The 19,918-nt window shown below is 38.4% G+C and overlaps 1 protein-coding gene across 2 annotated transcripts in view; it reads right to left on the bottom strand.

The window, feature by feature from the left end:
- The window catches only part of cd276 (CD276 molecule), a 126,812-nt gene that overhangs the window by 29,582 nt on the left and 77,312 nt on the right, over positions 1-19,918 (bottom strand). For both annotated transcript variants that reach the window (XM_084125184.1, XM_084125183.1), the window contains exons 5-7: positions 17,344-17,478; positions 12,500-12,553; positions 4,576-4,613 (exon numbers count right to left, since the gene is read on the bottom strand). In XM_084125184.1, the coding sequence (XP_083981310.1) occupies positions 4,591-4,613; positions 12,500-12,553; positions 17,344-17,478 (212 nt within the window). In that variant the 3' untranslated portion in view covers positions 4,576-4,590. The remainder of the gene's footprint in view (positions 1-4,575; positions 4,614-12,499; positions 12,554-17,343; positions 17,479-19,918) is intronic.

The raw sequence follows: 19,918 nt of genomic DNA, 5'->3' as shown, positions 1-19,918 counted from the left end.
ACATTGAGTTGTTTTATGTACATTTGCTCACCTCTACATTTGCGTGTCTCTGTCAAGTCGAAGTTAGCCGCGGACGCTAGCTCTCGGCATCTCGAAAACGCCACGCTGATATTCATCCTCGTTTTAGTTCTCCTTTTGTCCCAAAGTCAGCCTGCCATGGTCCATAATGTTTGAACGAAACAATATTGTGAGCGCGCCACTAGACGTAACGCAGTTGTCCACGTCTGTCGCCATGGTTACTACGGCAGTACGAGCGGAAACCAGGGATAACGCGGATATTACGTCATTGACAGGCAACAAGTGAACATGGATACTGCAAGGAATTATATCACACAGTGCAAGTGATTTTTGGATATTTTATTACAAAAATCTTACATATTGTAGCTTTAATGGAGGAGTCGCCATCTTATAATGTTTTTGTGATGTTGAAGTTAGAAAAGAGCAAGTTTTGAAAATGAAGCATTTAAAACTTTAAAATGCTTCTGGGTACTTTAAAATCACAAAATCCTCCTTTCCAGCAATGCAACTATGGTGGGACTTTGGTAAAGCACATTCTGTGAGCAGTAAACTAATGTTACCGGGTAATACAGTTCTAGTTAAACATGAGGAGTTAGTTGAGTCAACTGGATACATATGAAGGTTTTCTCAGCTAAAAGACTAAAGAGAGCTCGTCTGTCATCGAGTCAGTCAACAATTAAAAATGCAGCATTTGGGGAAAAAGCGTGGACATGAACTGATGCACCTGGAAAGCATCGCAGGATCCGCTTCTCGACTGATAACAGCTCTCAGCGATGTGTGTCAGGTCTCCGTTACAGTAGCACTGACATTCACAAATGTTCCCAGAACAAGAGGGAACCCAATGTGCCTGTGGCTTCCTCCATTTCAGTTTTGATAAGTGATGGAAGGACTAGGGCCTACTCAAGGCATACAGCAAATTTATCTCATCTGCTCCCGATTATTCGTCAATCTAAGACTGCTATATGGGGCCAAACGCAGATACAGTAAAGTCAGCACTTCTAAAGTCATAATGCAATCAGAATTCATCCTGTTCACTTTCTAATGCACATTTCTGCTCACAATCAGTGCACATTTTTCTATTTTTTTAAAAACTTTGTATTGTTTTATCCCTCCTACATTTTTTGTCTTAAATTATATATTTTTTCTATGAAACAAAAAATTAAGTAAATTAGAATACAAGCATATTTTAAAAAAGTTGAATTAACTTTATTATCCCAAAATATGTTGCCACCTATTAATTACATTAATACTTTCCAACAAAAATAAAGTGTTCAAGTTTTGTTGTACGAACATAAAATCATGTCATGCTGCCAATGAGAAATAAAGAAATAACCATATTTTAATTTGATGGAGAAAATTGAAAAAAAAAAATTGGTTGAATAAATTAAATAAACTCCATGGATGGATGATGTTAGAGTAAAAGAAAACAACACTTGAATTAATGTCCATGCAAAGAGTGATGGTTTTCAATCAGCAGAACAAATTCCTAAAATCAAATTGCTACTTGGTCAATTTACCATCTGGTTTCCAATAAGATCGCTGCACAGTGACGCCACTCGTAAAGACAAACAATGAAAATGCCTAAATACTGATTCAAGCTAAATATTTGCTTTTGACACTGTCGAACATATTTTGCACTTAGTCAAACTAGAAAACTGGCTAGGACTATGACTCTACAAAAACTACAAATCTAATTGGATCTCCATGCATGTGGAGACCCTCAGGGCTCGGTCCTTGGACCTCTCCTGTTTTAAAAAATCTTGGTTTCAGTAGTCCTTTCAAATCAATCACTAAATCATCAGCTTATTATCATCATCTAAAACTAAAAAACTAAAAAACATGCAAACAAGATTCACAAAAATTAATAATAATAATTCATTACATTTATATAGTGCTTTTCTGAGGTACTCAAAGCGCTTTACATGGAAGGGTCTCCTAAACCACCACCAATGTGCAGCACACACACACACACACACACACCAGCTAACTCACAAATTCATTACCAGCAGGACAGACTGTACAGCAAATGCTACTCATCGCCAGCTTTCCCAGAAAGACCATTGGTTGCAGCTCATTCAAAGGGCTGTTGCCAGAACTGTAATCAGAACAAAACTAATTTGAGCACAATATTACAGTGGTAACATTGCTATTATGCCACCCACAACAATAACTATCTTCCAGAAGATGCCCTAACCACAGCAGTCACAAAAAAACTGCATTTCACCTTACTGCTAAGCATATATGTGTTAAACATATTTGAATATGATCTATTATTAATATAATGTAAATCAATCTATGAAACAAATTTTGCAAATAACCATTGCTGTGAATAATGTTTGGGGATGGTAAGATTTATTAAATGTCTCTTCTGCTCACCAAGGCTGCATTTGTTTGATCAAAGTAAAAACATCAATTTTGTGAAATATTATTACAACTTAAACCATTTTCTATGTGAATATATATAGCAAAGTGTAATTTATTCCTGTGATCAAAGCTGTATTTTCAGCATCATTACTCCAGTCTTCAGTGTCACATGATCCTTCAGAAATAATTCTAATTTGATGATTTGCTGATTTTCATATTTTTGTGGAAACCGTGATACATTTTTTTTCAGGATGCATTGATGAATAGAAAGTTCAAAAGAACAACATTTATTTGAAATATAAATCTCATTAGAAATGTCTTTACTGCCACTATTAGTAATATATAGAGAGAGAGAGAGAGAAAATTTAATTACATCTTATCCGATATGAATGTCCAGTCATTATGAACCACATCCACAGTTCTCAGAAACAGCAGAGAAGGATAATGTTCTGAAACACGGCGATGCCTCAGGCCTTTTGCAACGGTTCATGATGCAATTTCCAAAAATAGCCCAGTGCAAACAAACACAGATCTGGAAACAAAGCAGTGCAGGTTGCCTTGGGCACACTGGACATCACAGGGGGCAGTGGGTCAGTGAATCCGCTCGCAAAACTAAACTAAACCAAGCAGGACTCACAAAATCACCTCCAAACTCAATGCAACGTTCCTCATCTCAGCAAGCCCGGCTACTTTACACATGATGGACACGTCTACTTCATTTGCTTTGATCTAAACAATGTTTTGTACATAAGCTAATGTCCCTGGACATCGTCCTGGCATGTTCTCCGATTAAAAACGCGATGCCAGTTTCTCACACGACAGACAGATTCGCATATTCTTTATTTTGTAATTAAGTTGTGAGAGCGGCAGTTAAAAATAGTGTGACTCGTCGATGTCAGTCTGCCTCCCTCGAGTCTGGGAAAGCAAAATATGACGTTTAATTTCCTCGTCTTAGCAACAGGCAGCTCCCCCCCCCCCCCCCTCTCTTTCAAATGGATTTTTTCCTGCGACCTCTGCCCCATTCGTTTGCACCTTTGTAATGATTGCAAGTGCTGGAGATCAGCAGTAATCAGGCTTAGCATGAGGAGCAGGACACCAGGACACTTTAATGACTTGACACTCAAATGAATCCGTCATGGCAACCATTGACCTGGTGGATATTATCCGAAGCGGAATGTCAAGACTTCGGGAACTTCTGAACGTCCTTCACGGAATAAAGATAATGACGCTTTATTCAAATGGAAAGATCGCCACAGAACATGCTGCTCGAAAACACTTTCAGAACGGAATTAAAAATGCTACAGTATCCAATTCCTGAATCTCAACTGAGGCAGCAGAATGCAGAATTGTGAATTTAAGTGGAATTAAGATGGAGTAATAATGGAAGGATTTGAAGGAATTACTTTCATTTTTCAGCATGATTGTGGCATTTCCAGAATCTTAAGACATTTGGGTTAGGGTTAAATAGAAAATTAAACCTATAGAAATGTGTATTAAATACATATATGTAATAAAAATAATAATAATAAAATAACTAACTAACTAACTAAATAACTAAATAACTAAATAAATAAATATATATATATAAAATCACATTTTAAATGTATTCAATTAATTGCATGTTTGTACATTTATGTTAAATTATATTAAAAATACTAATATTGTAATAATTTCTAGAAATTTATTTTGCAGTCTGAATTACCAATAACTGTAGACACAACATATGTGGGATTTCCAGAGTCTTTGAAATATAGAATCTATATACCTATAGAAATTTGTATCATATACAAATATTATATAAAATATTATATGTATAAATATTTACATTTTTAAATGCATTGAATTCATTAAATATTTGCACATTTATATACAATACATTAAATTAAAATATTGCATTTATAAAGTTATATTTAATAAAATAAACAGACCATTATGCAATAAATATTATAATTTCTCAGAATGAATCTCAAAATTCAGAATTTTGCTTAACCCTGAAATAATAATAATATAATTATATAAAAAAAAAAACAATAATAACACATAATAAAGATGATAATAAATATAATAATATTTATATAATAATATTTCAGTGAAAATTTCAGAGAATGTACAGAAAAAAAATATAAAAATCATAAACACACCACTGAAAACAGTAAAATATCTTGGTTGGGGCTCAATCAAACAGAGACGTACCTGTGGTCTCCAACTTTAGCTCTTTAGAGGTGTTGCAGCTGAAACAGAGAGAAGAAAAGAGTTTTCTTTAAGGATGTGGGGGAAAAGACGAGGTAAACAACTCAAGGCTAGTAAAAAAAGCAGCATTGAGTTCGTGTGGGCAAGTAACAACCATCTCAGACTCGTACTCCCCGGAGAGCAAACTGCAGTCTACACACCCAACATCATTACAACCTGCCCAGCACTCAAACACTAGACCGGGGTTTTCTGTTGCTGTTTTTTAGAGGTGCCACAGTATGTGACATTTAACTGTGAGCAAAGCAACACAATACATGCAAACAAAACACACACACACGGGCAAACACAGCCGGTCTGAAGGAGTCGGCTGAATGGAGATCCCTGGGGTGGTCAGTTCAGTTGCCAAGGGTTGCAATACCGTGCCAGACAGACTCTGCATGAATGGCATGAAAAGTCTATAATGATGACGTCAATGGAAAGTAGAAATGACAGTGGGAGAGAGTGTGTGTCGCTGTGTTACGAATACTCCCTTCTGTCTGGCCTAAGGTCTCTACGTTATTCCGATCCCTAGCTACGGCTCGGGTCACTCCGTTTATTGCCTTGTTGCCAAACGTCGTAAGTCTAAACGCTTGGAACAGTTGTTTTAGTATGATTGATGTTGTCAGTATAGTGTCTGTGTTCTTCGGTTCTCCTCTCTTTAGTTCTTGCTTCTGATTAGTTTGTTGCTTTAGTTTTGAATTATGCCCTTGTTTGTCTCTAGGGTTACTGATTGTTTTCACCTGTGTCTTGTTTAGTTCCCTCATCCCGCCTGTGTATTTAAAGGTGATGCATGTAAGACTTTTTTTTATTTTAATGCATTCTTTTTACCCAGGTTAATGCTACTCGACTAGTTTTAGTTTATCTCCCCCACAAGTGTAAATATTGAGCCCTTCAGGAACCATCAGAACATTGAGAGCATCCGCTCAGGCGTGCGTTTCCCAAAAGCATCGTTAGCCAACTATGTTCGCAAGTTCTGTCATTATCAGCGTAGTTCATCGAGTCTGTGTTTCCCGAAACCATCGTTCAAACTAACATTCGCAAACAGCATTGCACAGTTCTGGTTTGGAGCGACAGATCTCGACCTGTGGTTAGAAGAAGAGTCTCTAGTTTGCATGACATGTGGACTCAATAAATCCTTATCTTGAGCAAAATAAGCAAGCTGACATTCAGTACAATCTGTGTCTTTTATTTAGAATACATACAAATGTCATTTACGTCTTTTAGTTTGTCAAGAGATTTAAAGAAGTTTTTGCATGTGTGAACGAGCTCTAGTGTAAGAACGAGCCTATGAGTGAATAATGTCTGTAATTTATAGCAAAACATCTAGCGTTAATTCGATCTCAAACAGATTCATTAAAAGAAGTTATTACTCCACCACGTGCGTGACATCATTAACCAACATGGTTGAACGACCACTTTGCGACAATACGGTTTTGGGAAACAGTCGTGGCTAACTAGTTGATTTCTTCAACGATGTATCGTACTATGGTAATTAAGCAGCGAGTTACGTCATTGTTCGGGAAACGCACCCCAGATCCGTCAGTCTCTTTCCAGCTCAACCGATAGTATGAATTTGAGAGTTTGGGGCGTGGCTTCTGTAGCAGGATTATAGTTTGGGGCGTGGCTTCTGTAGCAGGATTATAGTTTGGGGCGTGGCTTCTGTAGCAGACTGAGAGTTTGGGGTGTGGCTTCTGTAGCAGGATTATAGTTTGGGGTGTGGCTTCTGTAGCAGGATGATAGTTTGGGGTGTGGCTTCTGTAGCAGGATGATAGTTTGGGGCGTGGCTTCTGTAGCAGGATGATAGTTTGGGGTGTGGCTTCTGTAGCAGACTGAGAGTTTGGGGTGTGGCTTCTGTAGCAGGATGATAGTTTGGGGCGTGGCTACTGTAGCAGGATTATAGTTTGGGGCGTGGCTTCTGTAGCAGACTGAGAGTTTGGGGTGTGGCTTCTGTAGCAGGATGATAGTTTGGGGCGTGGCTTCTGTAGCAGGATAATAGTTTGGGGTGTGGCTACTGTAGCAGGATTATAGTTTGGGGCGTGGCTTCTGTAGCAGACTGAGAGTTTGGGGTGTGGCTTCTGTAGCAGGATGATAGTTTGGGGTGTGGCTACTGTAGCAGGATGATAGTTTGGGGCGTGGCTACTGTAGCAGGATGAGAGTTTGGGGCGTGGCTACTGTAGCAGGATGATAGTTTGGGGCATGGCTTCTGTAGCAGGCGGAGAGTTTGGGGCGTGGCTACTGTAGCAGGATGATAGTTTGGGGCGTGGCTTCTGTAGCAGACTGAGAGTTTGGGGCGTGGCTTCTGTAGCAGACTGAGAGTTTGGGGCGTGGCTTCTGTAGCAGACTGAGAGTTTGGGGCGTGGCTACTGTAGCAGGATGATAGTTTGGGGCGTGGCTTCTGTAGCAGGATGATAGTTTGGGGCGTGGCTTCTGTAGCAGGATGATAGTTTGGGGCGTGGCTTCTGTAGCAGACAGAGTTTGGGGCGTGGCTACTGTAGCAGGCGGAGAGTTTGGGGCGTGGCTACTGTAGCAGGATGATAGTTTGGGGCGTGGCTTCTGTAGCAGACTGAGAGTTTGGGGCGTGGCTACTGTAGCAGACTGAGAGTTTGGGGCGTGGCTTCTGTAGCAGACTGAGAGTTTGGGGCGTGGCTACTGTAGCAGACTGAGAGTTTGGGGCGTGGCTACTGTAGCAGGATGATAGTTTGGGGCGTGGCTACTGTAGCAGGATGATAGTTTGGGGTGTGGCTTCTGTAGCAGGATGATAGTTTGGGGCGTGGCTTCTGTAGCAGACTGAGAGTTTGGGGCGTGGCTACTGTAGCAGACTGATAGTTTGGGGCGTGGCTGGAGGATTACAGAGGCTTTCCTCTGGGCTAAACTACTGTAAAGACGTGAGCTTAATGGATCTGCCGGATGAGGACAATCATCAGTTTGCAGAAAGAAAGTACCAGATGGTGAGGGAGGAAATGTCTGAAAGCAGCAGGAGACTGCAGATACTAAAATGAACATGGAAATGAAACAACCCAGCAAGTACAGAACGCTTTTACACAACGCTGCATTTTGGTTACCAGTCGGAAACACTGCAGTACAAAATGTTCTAGTACCACACCTGCAACAAAAAAAAATATATATATATAACCAAAAAAAAAAAGTTTCAGAAATGTTGTGAAACCTCCTAGGTAGGTTTAAAACAGCCTCATAATGTCAAAGCAACAACAAACCCAAACCAATCTGTAACGGTTTATTAAGGTTTTATAATAACGTATTCTGTACAATAAAATATTCCACAGATGTAGTTTAAATGGCCTTGTTTATAGACTGTTTATAACCTGTCAGCATTGTATTTGTGGAATGTTTCTTTACGTTTCTTTAAAATAAAAAAAATAAAAAATAAAAACAAGCTTACAACCGGTTAAAATGGTTCAATGGAAAGTCTGTGCCAACAACAGGAGAATTTAACACGACTCCTGAACATTTTACTCAAGACTGTAATTGTTCATATTAGTTCAACTTTGCTACACTCTTGTCTAAATTTCTCACTCATATCTGAAACATTAAACTGACAAAAGCAGAATGAGAGCGGCTGACAGGATTCAGTAATTTTTACTTAATATCAGATATTATGAAAATGACATATGAGAGTCATGTAATAATAATATTTAGGTGTTCGTTACCTACAGGGAAGGTAGAATAAAAAAATACTTTTCATTAATCATTTAGCCTATGAAATTCAATACAGCAAATTAGTTATGAAGAAATATAAACAAATAATACTGGAATATATTTGATTCTTATTTTACTATCATTGAGATACTATAATAGTTGTTATTATTTAGATTTTTGGTTTTATATTTTAACTTTAGTTAAAGTTCTAGTATGTTTTTTTTTATTTTTTTTATATGTTGATATAGTTTTATTTCAGTTTTAGTTATTTTAGTACATCTTGCATTGGCAACTATCTGAAATAAAATAAGATTACGTTTTTTAATATTTTCTTTTATTTCATTTAATGTTTATTTTAATTAACAATGTATATATATTTTTTTTTTACAGTTTTAGTTTACTCTAATAACCCTGATCTCTATACCTCACCTTATTACTGGCAAACACAGCCACAAACATTTAGGCAAATTTGATGCCAGGTTGGATGTGGTAATGAGGCTTATTAAATGTCAAAAGTGGGCATGCCAACAACTTCCTGACAATATTTTGCAACGTGAATATATTAATTATTAAATGCAGGCATCTGTCGTATTAAGTTTATAGGGGTAAAAAAACGAGATTGCATCCTTTTTAACACTTACAAAATGTAGTTGTGTTTGCTGGAAGCTGCAGTGTTCCGCATCGACTGTTTCTCTACGCGTTTCCATTACAGATTTGCACCAAACTTTTCAGATTTTTTTCTAAATGTCGACAAAAAACTATTGCGAAATGACGGCGTTTCCATTAACCGATATTATGTGACTAAAACTTAATTTTTTCCTCTCGCGATAAGTCATACCAATAATCATGGCAACGGACGTTGGTAGGTTTATGTATATCCCAGCAACTGCACTAGCCATTATTATTAATCAAACAAGACGTAGGGGTGTTATCCAAGCATTAATGGCAAGGAAAGCCCCTTATACTTGAGATATGAGGTGTTTCTGGGTGTTTCTCCCTCATTTCTGCTTCAAGGTCTTGATTGTGGCATTTCTTAATTGTGGTTTATAATCCAGTATTCCTGTAATTCTTTTGTCTTATATGAGTTTAATAAAGAACTCTGTCTCGTACTCTGTCCAAACACACGCGTCGTCTACGTCAGGTGGCCTGTAAATGCGCAAAAACCATTTCCATTGCAGTTTTGCGAAATATTTCTTTTTCGAATTGCCTGAAAAACCACCTCATGCGAGCAGAAAAACCTTTTTGCGTTAAATGGGAGTTTTTGCGAAATTGACGTGTTTCCATTGGCCGTATTTTCAATTTTCAATTTCAATTTGCGCAATTTGAAGGGTAATGGAAACGCGGCTACTGTCTCCATCAGAGCTTGAGATCAAAATTGTTTAAAACATTCATTCACATCAACAGACGGGACTAACGGACCAATCAAAACACGAGTCAAATTAAAGCTTAGAGCGTTGACGGATTCCCACCGCCAGCATCACGTCACGTCATCCACACACACATCTGACACTCGTCACATGTGAAATATTCATGAGACCCCTATTACCGCGGACACATCGCTCTCTCTCTCTCGCTCTCTCTCTCTGACCCTCTTCACCTGCCTGCTTATTAAAATCTCATAGTATTAACTCTACTGCTCATGGCCAGGCTGAATAATTCAATCAGACTAAAGGAGTCAAATGAATCTTTAATGACATTAAAGCCACAGGGGGAGCAGAACCTGGACTCTGCCAGCGTTTACTCTGGCCTTCACCTGAGGCGAGAGACGGGGCTCGTTCTGCTCGACAGCCGTGCCGATTTAGCCAGAAACACTCGTGAATTCTCACCGCGATTCATTTTCAGAGAGCTACAGATCACGGAAAAAAGAATCATGAGGACTAAAGATGGATTTAAGCTGAACGAGATCAAATCTATTTAGTTCTAGAGTCCTATTATTGCACTCTTCACATTCGTTTCACAGTTGCATTAAATATCATAATTACTACAACGCCATTTAGGGTCATTAAGAGATTGAACCATGACTCTTTCTGCACTGAGGAGCCAGAGCCCAGAATAGCTAGCATTAATAGAAGAGATATCCACCAAGGGAATGTGTTTAAAATGGTAGATACTGTCCCATTTTTTTGTGAGTTTAATAAATGTATTGCATTTTTGATACTATACTTCTACTTTTCGCAGTGAAGACTTTTGAGGTCCTGATTTGATCGCAGTCAAGTTGTTTTTTGTTCTTCACGTAGGGGTAAGAAGAGGTTTGAAACATCTGTGCAGCGAGATACCGATTCTAGCGAACATCTCGACGCCGTCCACATTTACATGAATATGTGCTGCACTTTCCTCTTAATAACTAAATAAACGAAATGACAGAAAACAGCAGTTCAGAAAGCATGTTATCACAGTGATGTGGATGTTTGCATCAGTTCTGCAATTGCGACTTTATATCACGCAATTCTGACTTTATAACTCGCAATTGCGACTTTATATCACGCAATTCTAACTTTATAACTCGCAATTGCGCCTTTATATCACGCAATCTAACTTTATAACTCGCAACTGCGCCTTTATATCACGCAATTCTGACTTTATAACTCGCAATTGCGCCTTTATATCACGCAATTCTGACTTTATAACTCGCAATTGCGCCTTTATATCACGCAATTCTAACTTTATAACTCGCAATTGCGACTTTATATCACGCAATCTGACTTTATAACTCGCAATTGCGACTTTATATCACGCAATCTGACTTTATAACTCGCAATTGCGACTTTATATCACGCAATTCTGACTTTATAACTCGCAATTGCGACTTTATATCACGCAATCTGACTTTATAACTCGCAATTGCGCCTTTATATCACGCAATTCTGACTTTATAACTCGCAATTGCGACTTTATATCACGCAATCTGACTTTATAACTCGCAATTGCGACTTTATATCACGCAATTCTGACTTTATAACTCGCAATTGCGACTTTATATCACGCAATCTGACTTTATAACTCGCAATTGCGACTTTATATCACGCAATTCTAACTTTATAACTCGCAATTGCGCCTTTATATCACGCAATCTAACTTTATAACTCGCAACTGCGCCTTTATATCACGCAATTCTGACTTTATAACTCGCAACTGCGCCTTTATATCACGCAATTCTGACTTTATAACTCGCAATTGCGCCTTTATATCACGCAATTCTAACTTTATAACTCGCAATTGCGACTTTATATCACGCAATCTGACTTTATAACTCGCAATTGCGACTTTATATCACGCAATCTGACTTTATAACTCGCAATTGCGACTTTATATCACGCAATTCTGACTTTATAACTCGCAATTGCGACTTTATATCACGCAATCTGACTTTATAACTCGCAATTGCGCCTTTATATCACGCAATTCTGACTTTATAACTCGCAATTGCGACTTTATATCACGCAATCTGACTTTATAACTCGCAATTGCGACTTTATATCACGCAATTCTGACTTTATAACTCGCAATTGCGACTTTATATCACGCAATCTGACTTTATAACTCGCAATTGCGCCTTTATATCACGCAATTCTGACTTTATAACTCGCAATTGCGCCTTTATATCACGCAATTCTGACTTTATAACTCGCAATTGCGCCTTTATATCACGCAATCTGACTTTATAACTCGCAATTGCGCCTTTATATCACGCAATTCTAACTTTATAACTCGCAATTGCGACTTTATATCACGCAATCTGACTTTATAACTCGCAATTGCGACTTTATATCACGCAATTCTGACTTTATAACTCGCAATTGCGACTTTATATCACGCAATCTGACTTTATAACTCGCAATTGCGACTTTATATCACGCAATTCTGACTTTATAACTCGCAATTGCGACTTTATATCACGCATTCTGACTTTATAACTCGCAATTGCGACTTTATATCATGCAATTCTGACTTTATAACTCGCAATTGCGACTTTATATCACGCATTCTAACTTTGTAACTCGCAATTGCGACTTTATATCATGCAATTCTGACTTTATAACTCACAATTGCGACTTTATATCACGCAATTCTGATTTTATAACTCGCAATTGCGACTTTATATTTTCCTGGAACTCCAAACGAACTACTTTAAGGCCTGATTTCGTTCGAAGTGATGTCACACCAGTCTTTACATGTGAACACACAACTATCATTCTGTACATTTATACATAAAATGTATAAGGCAACTGACCTGACTTGGCTTCTTCTAATTCTTTGGCTTCCTCAAGTTCTTTGGCTTCTTCCTCTGTAAAGAGAAAAACAGATCAGAAGGAATGAGTTCATGGTCTCCAAATACATGTGCAGTTTCAGCTGTCACATTATGCACAGTCATGCCTTCACACACACTGAGGAAAAACACAGTTCAGGAACATCTGAAAATATCAAACATTCAACCTTGCAGAGGGAAATCCATGTTCAAAGATCAAGCTTTCTGGGATGTAGTCTACTCTAAAATATAACTAGATGTGAATTCACACACACTCCAATATAAAGGAGCTGCGATGCCTTTCTTCACAGTCCAGAAGTCAAAGATGAAAACTGACCCCTAACACCAGCAAACCAGCTTGAGCCAGATGCAGACCATCTAACATTCTTAGGCTGGTTTATCACGTGTTTTAGCATGGCGTCCCCACTTCTTTCTTGTCACACAACCAACCAGTGCAAAGCTACTTCAGTTGACAAACAGATCATGTAGCCATAAAAAGACAATAATGACAATATATTATGTATGCAATTTATTTACACAATCTCAGTTACTTTATTTTGTTAATTATTTTTTTATGTGCAAATGCAAGCTTGCTATGCAACAAGCGTGCTATGCTACACCAGATATGTTATATATACATGCAGAACATAATGCATCATTGTATGTATATATATAAAATGGGCCAAAATTTTATAAAAATTAAAAATGGAAATATTTTTTTTGACCAAAAAATTGGCCAAAAAAGGAATAAGCAATTTTGAAGCAGTTTCATGAGAGATTGTATATGCTAAAAATAAACTGTAACAGTAATATTCCAACAAACAGGGAATGTTCTGGCAAAATTTTCTCAAAGTTATGTACAAACATTCTTCTAGTAATGTTAATAGAACATTTGTTAAAAAACTTTCTGGTTATCAATAATGTTCTAAAACTTTAAAACTTGTTAACGTAAACTTGCTGATGGAATGGTCATTTTCTTACATTTTTTAAATGTTGCTACGTGTGTCAGAACTTTCAGAGAACATTCAAAAGTAACATTTCCATAATGTTTGAAGAATGATACAGTGGAATATATTATCTTAACGTTCACACAACCAAGAAAAAAACTATTTTAAAACACTGAAAAAAATGGACGTTTTGAACATTCAGAAATAACGTTTCCATAATTTACTGTGAAAATTTGCTAAATGTTTCAAGAACGTTTTTTGTTAGCTGGGATCATCAACTGTGATCATGGACGGCTATGGACCAACGTGTGTCATGATGTGTGTGTAGAGGCTGAGAGCGATCCTAACTGGAACGAGCAGCTGGTGAGATTGGGCTGTTCTCTGGGATATTGGGATGGAGAGACACCGCGCAGGGAAATCAACAATGTACGGTTGCTCTTTTATTTCATTTCTTGGTGTCTGCTTCACTCTTGGCTCAAACTTCACTCAATTTAATTCTCTCCTCTTCTCTTTTGACTGAATCTTTCCATGTATTTATCCCACGAAATTCTAGTTGACACTGAATATTTACAAGTGATCAATGCGAATGATCAGAAATCCTCAGTTTGGGCTTGATAACCACATGTACTAGCAGGCTCTCTGAATTGTTCTGCTCTTAGTCTTTTATAGACCAAGTTCTCAAGTAAGAACCACAAATTAAAAGGTGTAATTCCAGTCCCAAATGTGGACTTTGAGGTTGAGAACGCCTCCTGCCTGACGGGGAAGACGAGAAGAGCAGGAACGGAGTAAAAGAGTGGAGTATTCCATGTATGCTGAGACTCACTCAAAAACTCAATTACTTCATCAGGTTGCTGACCCGTTCACCGAATCTTATTCCCGGATTCCTGCACGGGTTACTGGAGAAAGAAGAGCTCATTTGGCCTGGACTATCGCTGGCCTGCGTCAGTGTGTTCATTGCATTCCCTTCCACTGTTTGGTATTGGTCATACAGCTGATATTTACTCTTTCTTTCCTCCGTGAAATAATCCAGTTGCAGATGTATTTTTAAAAGCCCAGGGGTCTGAGCCGCGCAGGAATGACCTTTATTTAAATGTCTCCGGCTCTACACATAGAACTCATTACAGATGGAGTGATGGTGGAAAGCAATGTTCTTTCCTTCTACCCACCTCGTTTTTCCTTCACATGATTGCAGGATCCTCCGCTATCTCTCTGCTAGTTCTTCTCCATCCACCCATCACTCTTTCCTCCTGTCATTCAACCTCCAACTTCTGCAGTCCCTAGTTACACGCGCGACTAATTATCTAGCGGCGCTAATGAACTTCCAGCAGCAGAGGAGGAGAGATGGGCTTTGGTAATAAAGTGTGTGTGTGTGTGTGTGTTTAGCATTCAGAGCTGCTGTGGGTCGTCCTGTGGATTATCAGCCACTGTCACAGAGCCATGCAGAAATATAATATAACAATATTCTTTTCAGACTGTTGAATATATACAGTTATTATCTCAATATTATCCCACAGACTGACCCTGCAAAACATGATTATTCCTTTGTGAGAGACGTACGGCATAAAATAAAATCTATCTATCTATCTATCTATCTATCTATCTATCTATCTATCTATCTATCTATCTATCTATCTATCTATCTATCTATCTATCTATCTATCTATCTGTGTCTATCTATCTATCTGTCTGTCTATCTATCTATCTATCTATCTATCTATCTATCTATCTATCTATCTGTGTCTATCTATCTATCTGTCTGTCTATCTATCTATCTATCTATCTATCTATCTATCTATCTATCTATCTATCTATCTCTCTATCTCTCTCTCTCTCTCTCTCTCTCTCTCTCTCTCTCTCTCTCTCTCTCTCTCTCTCTCTCTCTCTCTCTCTCTCTCTCTCTCTCTCTCTCTCTCTGTCTGTGTCTGTCTATCTATCTATCTATCTATCTATCTATCTATCTATCTGTGTCTATCTATCTATCTATCTATCTATCTATCTATCTATCTATCTATCTATCTATCTGTGTCTATCTATCTATCTGTCTATCTATCTATCTATCTATCTATCTATCTATCTATCTATCTATCTATCTCTCTCTCTCTCTCTCTCTCTCTCTCTCTCTCTCTCTCTCTCTCTCTCTCTCTCTCTCTCTCTCTCTCTCTCTCTCTCTCTCTCTCTCTCTCTCTCTCTCTCTGTCTGTGTCTGTCTATCTATCTATCTATCTATCTATCTATCTATTTCTTTCAGCATCAGATCAACGAGCAAAGTGTAATTATGAGAGCCAAGTCGGATGTGTTTGTTCACAGGTTTAGTACAAAACTGTGGTTCGTGAAGCCAGAATGTTCACTAATGGCGTGAAGTTTGAGCGTCCCACCACAGTCGGTATATGTGTGTTTAATATGACATTACACAAAATAACCAAGAATCGTCACACTGCCACTTCTGCTTCCAAGGATTTATTAAAATGAACATCGTTTCGACCCAAAGGGTCTTCGTCAAGCAAGCAACAATCGTAGAAAGGTACAATTTATATCAGTGTGAACCAACACACCTGACCTCATTAGTGAACTAATTACCCAATCAACCAATGCAATAACGACCTAATCAAACACAAATGTAACCACTAAAGCCTCAAGAAACAGATGATTGGATTAGAGGTTGTAGCGCGATTTGAACATATTGATCAGCAAGAATGCCTTTCTAGAACACGCTCTAAGATTACTGGTTATCTTGTATTATTCCATATTCTGCGTTAAGTAATTCTAAGTTCAGATCCCACAATTAGTCATTTTTGTAAACATCCTCCATGATTTGTACATAAACGAGCTCCTAATATCCGGCATATGGTGGTGAGAGCCGACCAAGGGTGTGATCGTTCAATCCCTGTTCAGTCCCTGATGGTAATTATAGGTGGACAATGTAATTTCACAAATAAATGTCACACTTTTAGCCATCCTCATTCTGGGAAACAGTTAAAAATTAGGGGAATAATTTCGTGTAACACCAAAAACGTAATTTATATGATCAAATGTCCGTGTGGTTTAGCATACATGGGTAAAACGCAGCGTTGTTTGAAAACGTGCATTGCAGAACCAAGAAGTAATATACGTTTGAATGAGCAAAAGAATCACATCGCTGTTCATTTCAATGTTTTTAAACTAGTTCGGTACAGAACTAGTAAGAGGACCCAGAAGGGGTGGTGACATTAATAAGATCTTACTACAGCCTTTTATATACATACACTTAATACTCTTTCTCCAAAAGGCTTGAATATGGAGTTTGATTTGAATTATTATTTTTTTCTTATATCTGTTATTCATTGGTTAGTTTATACATTTATATTTTTTTCTTTCTTTTATATTATGTTGTTTATTTTTCTGTAGTTTGTTTTTATGTTTTTGATGCTTTAGTGGTTCCATTTGTGTTTGATTAGGTCGTTATTGCATTGGTTGATTGGGTAATTAGTTCAGTAATGAGGTCAGGTGTGTTGGTTCACACTGATATAAATTGTACCTTTCTATGATTGTTGCTTGCTTGATGAAGACCCTTTGGGTCGAAACGATGTTCATTTTAATAAATCCTCGGGAGCAGAAGTGGCAGTGTGACGATTCTTGTTCATTTTGAGTTTGATGCTTCATTTGATTGAACACCTGCCAAATGTTTCTGGATGTGCGCACAATTTCTTTTTGAATCAATATGAAATAGCAGACAATAACAGGCCAGTAGTGGCCATGCCATCTGAGACTCGACTGCACACATCCAGATGAACACGTTAAGAGGAGATCAGGATCCAGAGACTATCATCATCTAATATCTTCAGGAGGAAGGCTTAAGATGTGATTGAAGGCCAGGTGTTGTTCCTGAGCACAGAAGAGTCCTCACCAGCTCTCATCTCCTCACAGCTCTCCTGGATCTTCCTCCGACACACGACAGCGAGAGCGATGAGCAAACCCAGCAAACACACGGCCAGACCCACCGTCACCCACAGAGCCACCGGGGGGAACACCGGATTCTGGCCTGCAGACGAGAGAGAGAAACACACTCGCATTATAGTGGAATAACAGCAGTTCAGCTCTCATTGTGTCTCATCCTCATCATCATCATCAGTAATATACACAACATCAACAAACTCAGACAATGAACAATCTGGCATGTGTTTCCTGAAAGCATTGTTAGAAGAAGAGTCTCTAGTTTTCATGACATGTGGACTCAATAAATCCTTATCTTCAGCAAAATAAGCAAGCTGACATTCAGTACAATCTATATCTTTTATTTAGAATACACACAAATTTAATTTATGTCTTTTAGTTTGTCAAGAGATTTAAAGTGTAGTTTTTGAAGAGTGCGCATGTGTGAACGAGCTCTAGTGTAAGAACGAGCCTATGAGTGAATCTGGAAATAAAGCAAAATAACTGAGAGAAATGAGAAATAGTCTTCAGATGTCATGTGCGTAATTTATAGCAAAACATCTAACATACATTTTATTATCATCATCTTCAGTAATATACACAGCAACAACAAACTCAGACAATCACACGTTTTAATAACTGCACTCTCTCAGTATTCATGCTTTAAAGGCTCATGTGATTGACTGATCAATAACCGATTTGTATTCAGAACCAGTGCAATTATGTATATCATGTCATATTTTTATGATATTTGGTTTTGTTAATGGTTGTTTTTTTATTGCGTTGTGCACACGCTACATTATGGCCAAGCATGCGCCCTTAAAACAGCATCTGAATAGCGCACCACTGACTTTAGACGAGGTTTCTCCTGGTCGCCTCCTCTTTCCGCTGAACCACCCCGGGAGCGCAAGTTCATTCCCTAATTTACCGACGTGCGTCTGTGGAGGGAAAAGTCTGCTGTGCGTCGGGTGCAAAATAGGAATGAAACATGCGTCGGTGTATCATGCGCTGGGTGAAAGATAGGGCCCACCATGTGTAAATTCATAAGTCGACTCCATTGCTGAGTATTTCCTCCTTAAAACTGCAGTGAACCAAAGACAGTCTCAAAAACACGCTTTGAAATCGCTGGTGTTTCTGACGTCACAAACTACCTTGTAACCAATCAGATCAACGTGTGATCGTCAACCAGTGGATCTCTGAGTGAGTGAGTGAGTGAGTGGAGGCGGGGCTCATTTGCATATTCATAGAACCACGCATACTAAATGAGGCGAGGGTGTCGAGTTACATTCAAGATATTTTAAGGCATGAAGAAAACGTTTAAATATTTAAATATGTAATTTTGATGATCAAAGATAAATTTTAATGGGATCAAATTATTGACTACAGGGGACTTTAATACTTTATGCAATTTATCTTGAAGATATTTTTACTTGTAAGCTAGGCAAAACACTGATTATTATCATTGTTTATTTTTTGCTGTATGATGCTGATCAGAATTGTCATAATGCATAAAGTAAAGTACACTGTGTTATGTTGTCCCGACGGTGTTTGATTTGGTTTATTGTTTCTCAAGTCCACTAAAAGGCTTCTCTGCTTTGAGCCGGATAACCGTCCATCAGATCGCACTGGACAAACACAGTCGGTTCGGCCTCATGAACGACTGAGGAAAGTAAACCGGACAGTGATACAGACACACAGATATTACAGCCTCCAAATTTCCCGCGGGGCATAAATGTGGAGAGATGGGAGGAAAACAGACAGAAAGAGGGAGAAGCTAAGCAGAACTAAGAGCGGCTGGCCGTGCAAACACAACACGGTCAAACACTCAGTCGAGTCTCCTTCATTTATACAGCGCTTTAACAATATAGATGTTTCAAAGCAGCTTTACAGTGACAATTACAGTAACAGAGATTGTTTAGGCTTTACAGCAGCTCTAGAATAAAGTTATTGTCCAGATAAAGTTAGTTTTGATTGATTCACTTCCGTTGCAAAGATCATTAGTTATTAACTTAGGGTGACTAAGACGACACCGTTTTACTGAAAACAGAAGCTTTTAATGTGTTCTGGCCGTTCATTTGCACGACAGCAGTGTTTGGCGGCTTGAGAACGCAAACCTTGAAATAGATTCCAAGGTGCAAGAGTTGAAAACTTTTGAAAAGCGTTATCATCTCCACGTAAACTTCAAAAAAGTGAATCTGTGAAAATGGTGTCGGCGCGCACATGCATATTACGTGTTCAGTTTATCGATATGCGTGTTTGAATGTATATGTGCGCAGGCGTGTAGTCTCTCTTTACAAACTGACCTCAACAAACTACTTGTCTGGCCTTAAAAATTCATAATACATGGATCGCTTCCGCGTATCCATGTGAACTGGAAGTATTTTGACAGCGTTTCATCTGTACAGAGGTGAAGGAGGCCTTCACAGGGAGATGGTGGACACTTCAGGACTGCGTTTTAAAAAAAGAAAAAAAGAGCTTGTGTACGGTGGGAAAATGACAAATCACCTGAAGCACTGGAGCTTCGGCTCGAAGGACAGAACGATAACGGC

This window comes from Abramis brama (genome assembly GCF_963993115.1).
Source record: "Abramis brama genome assembly, chromosome: 9".
Lineage (NCBI taxonomy): Eukaryota > Metazoa > Chordata > Actinopteri > Cypriniformes > Leuciscidae > Abramis > Abramis brama.
The sequence above is the reverse complement of the archived record's forward strand: the minus strand, read 5'-3'. Positions and strand labels throughout refer to the sequence as shown.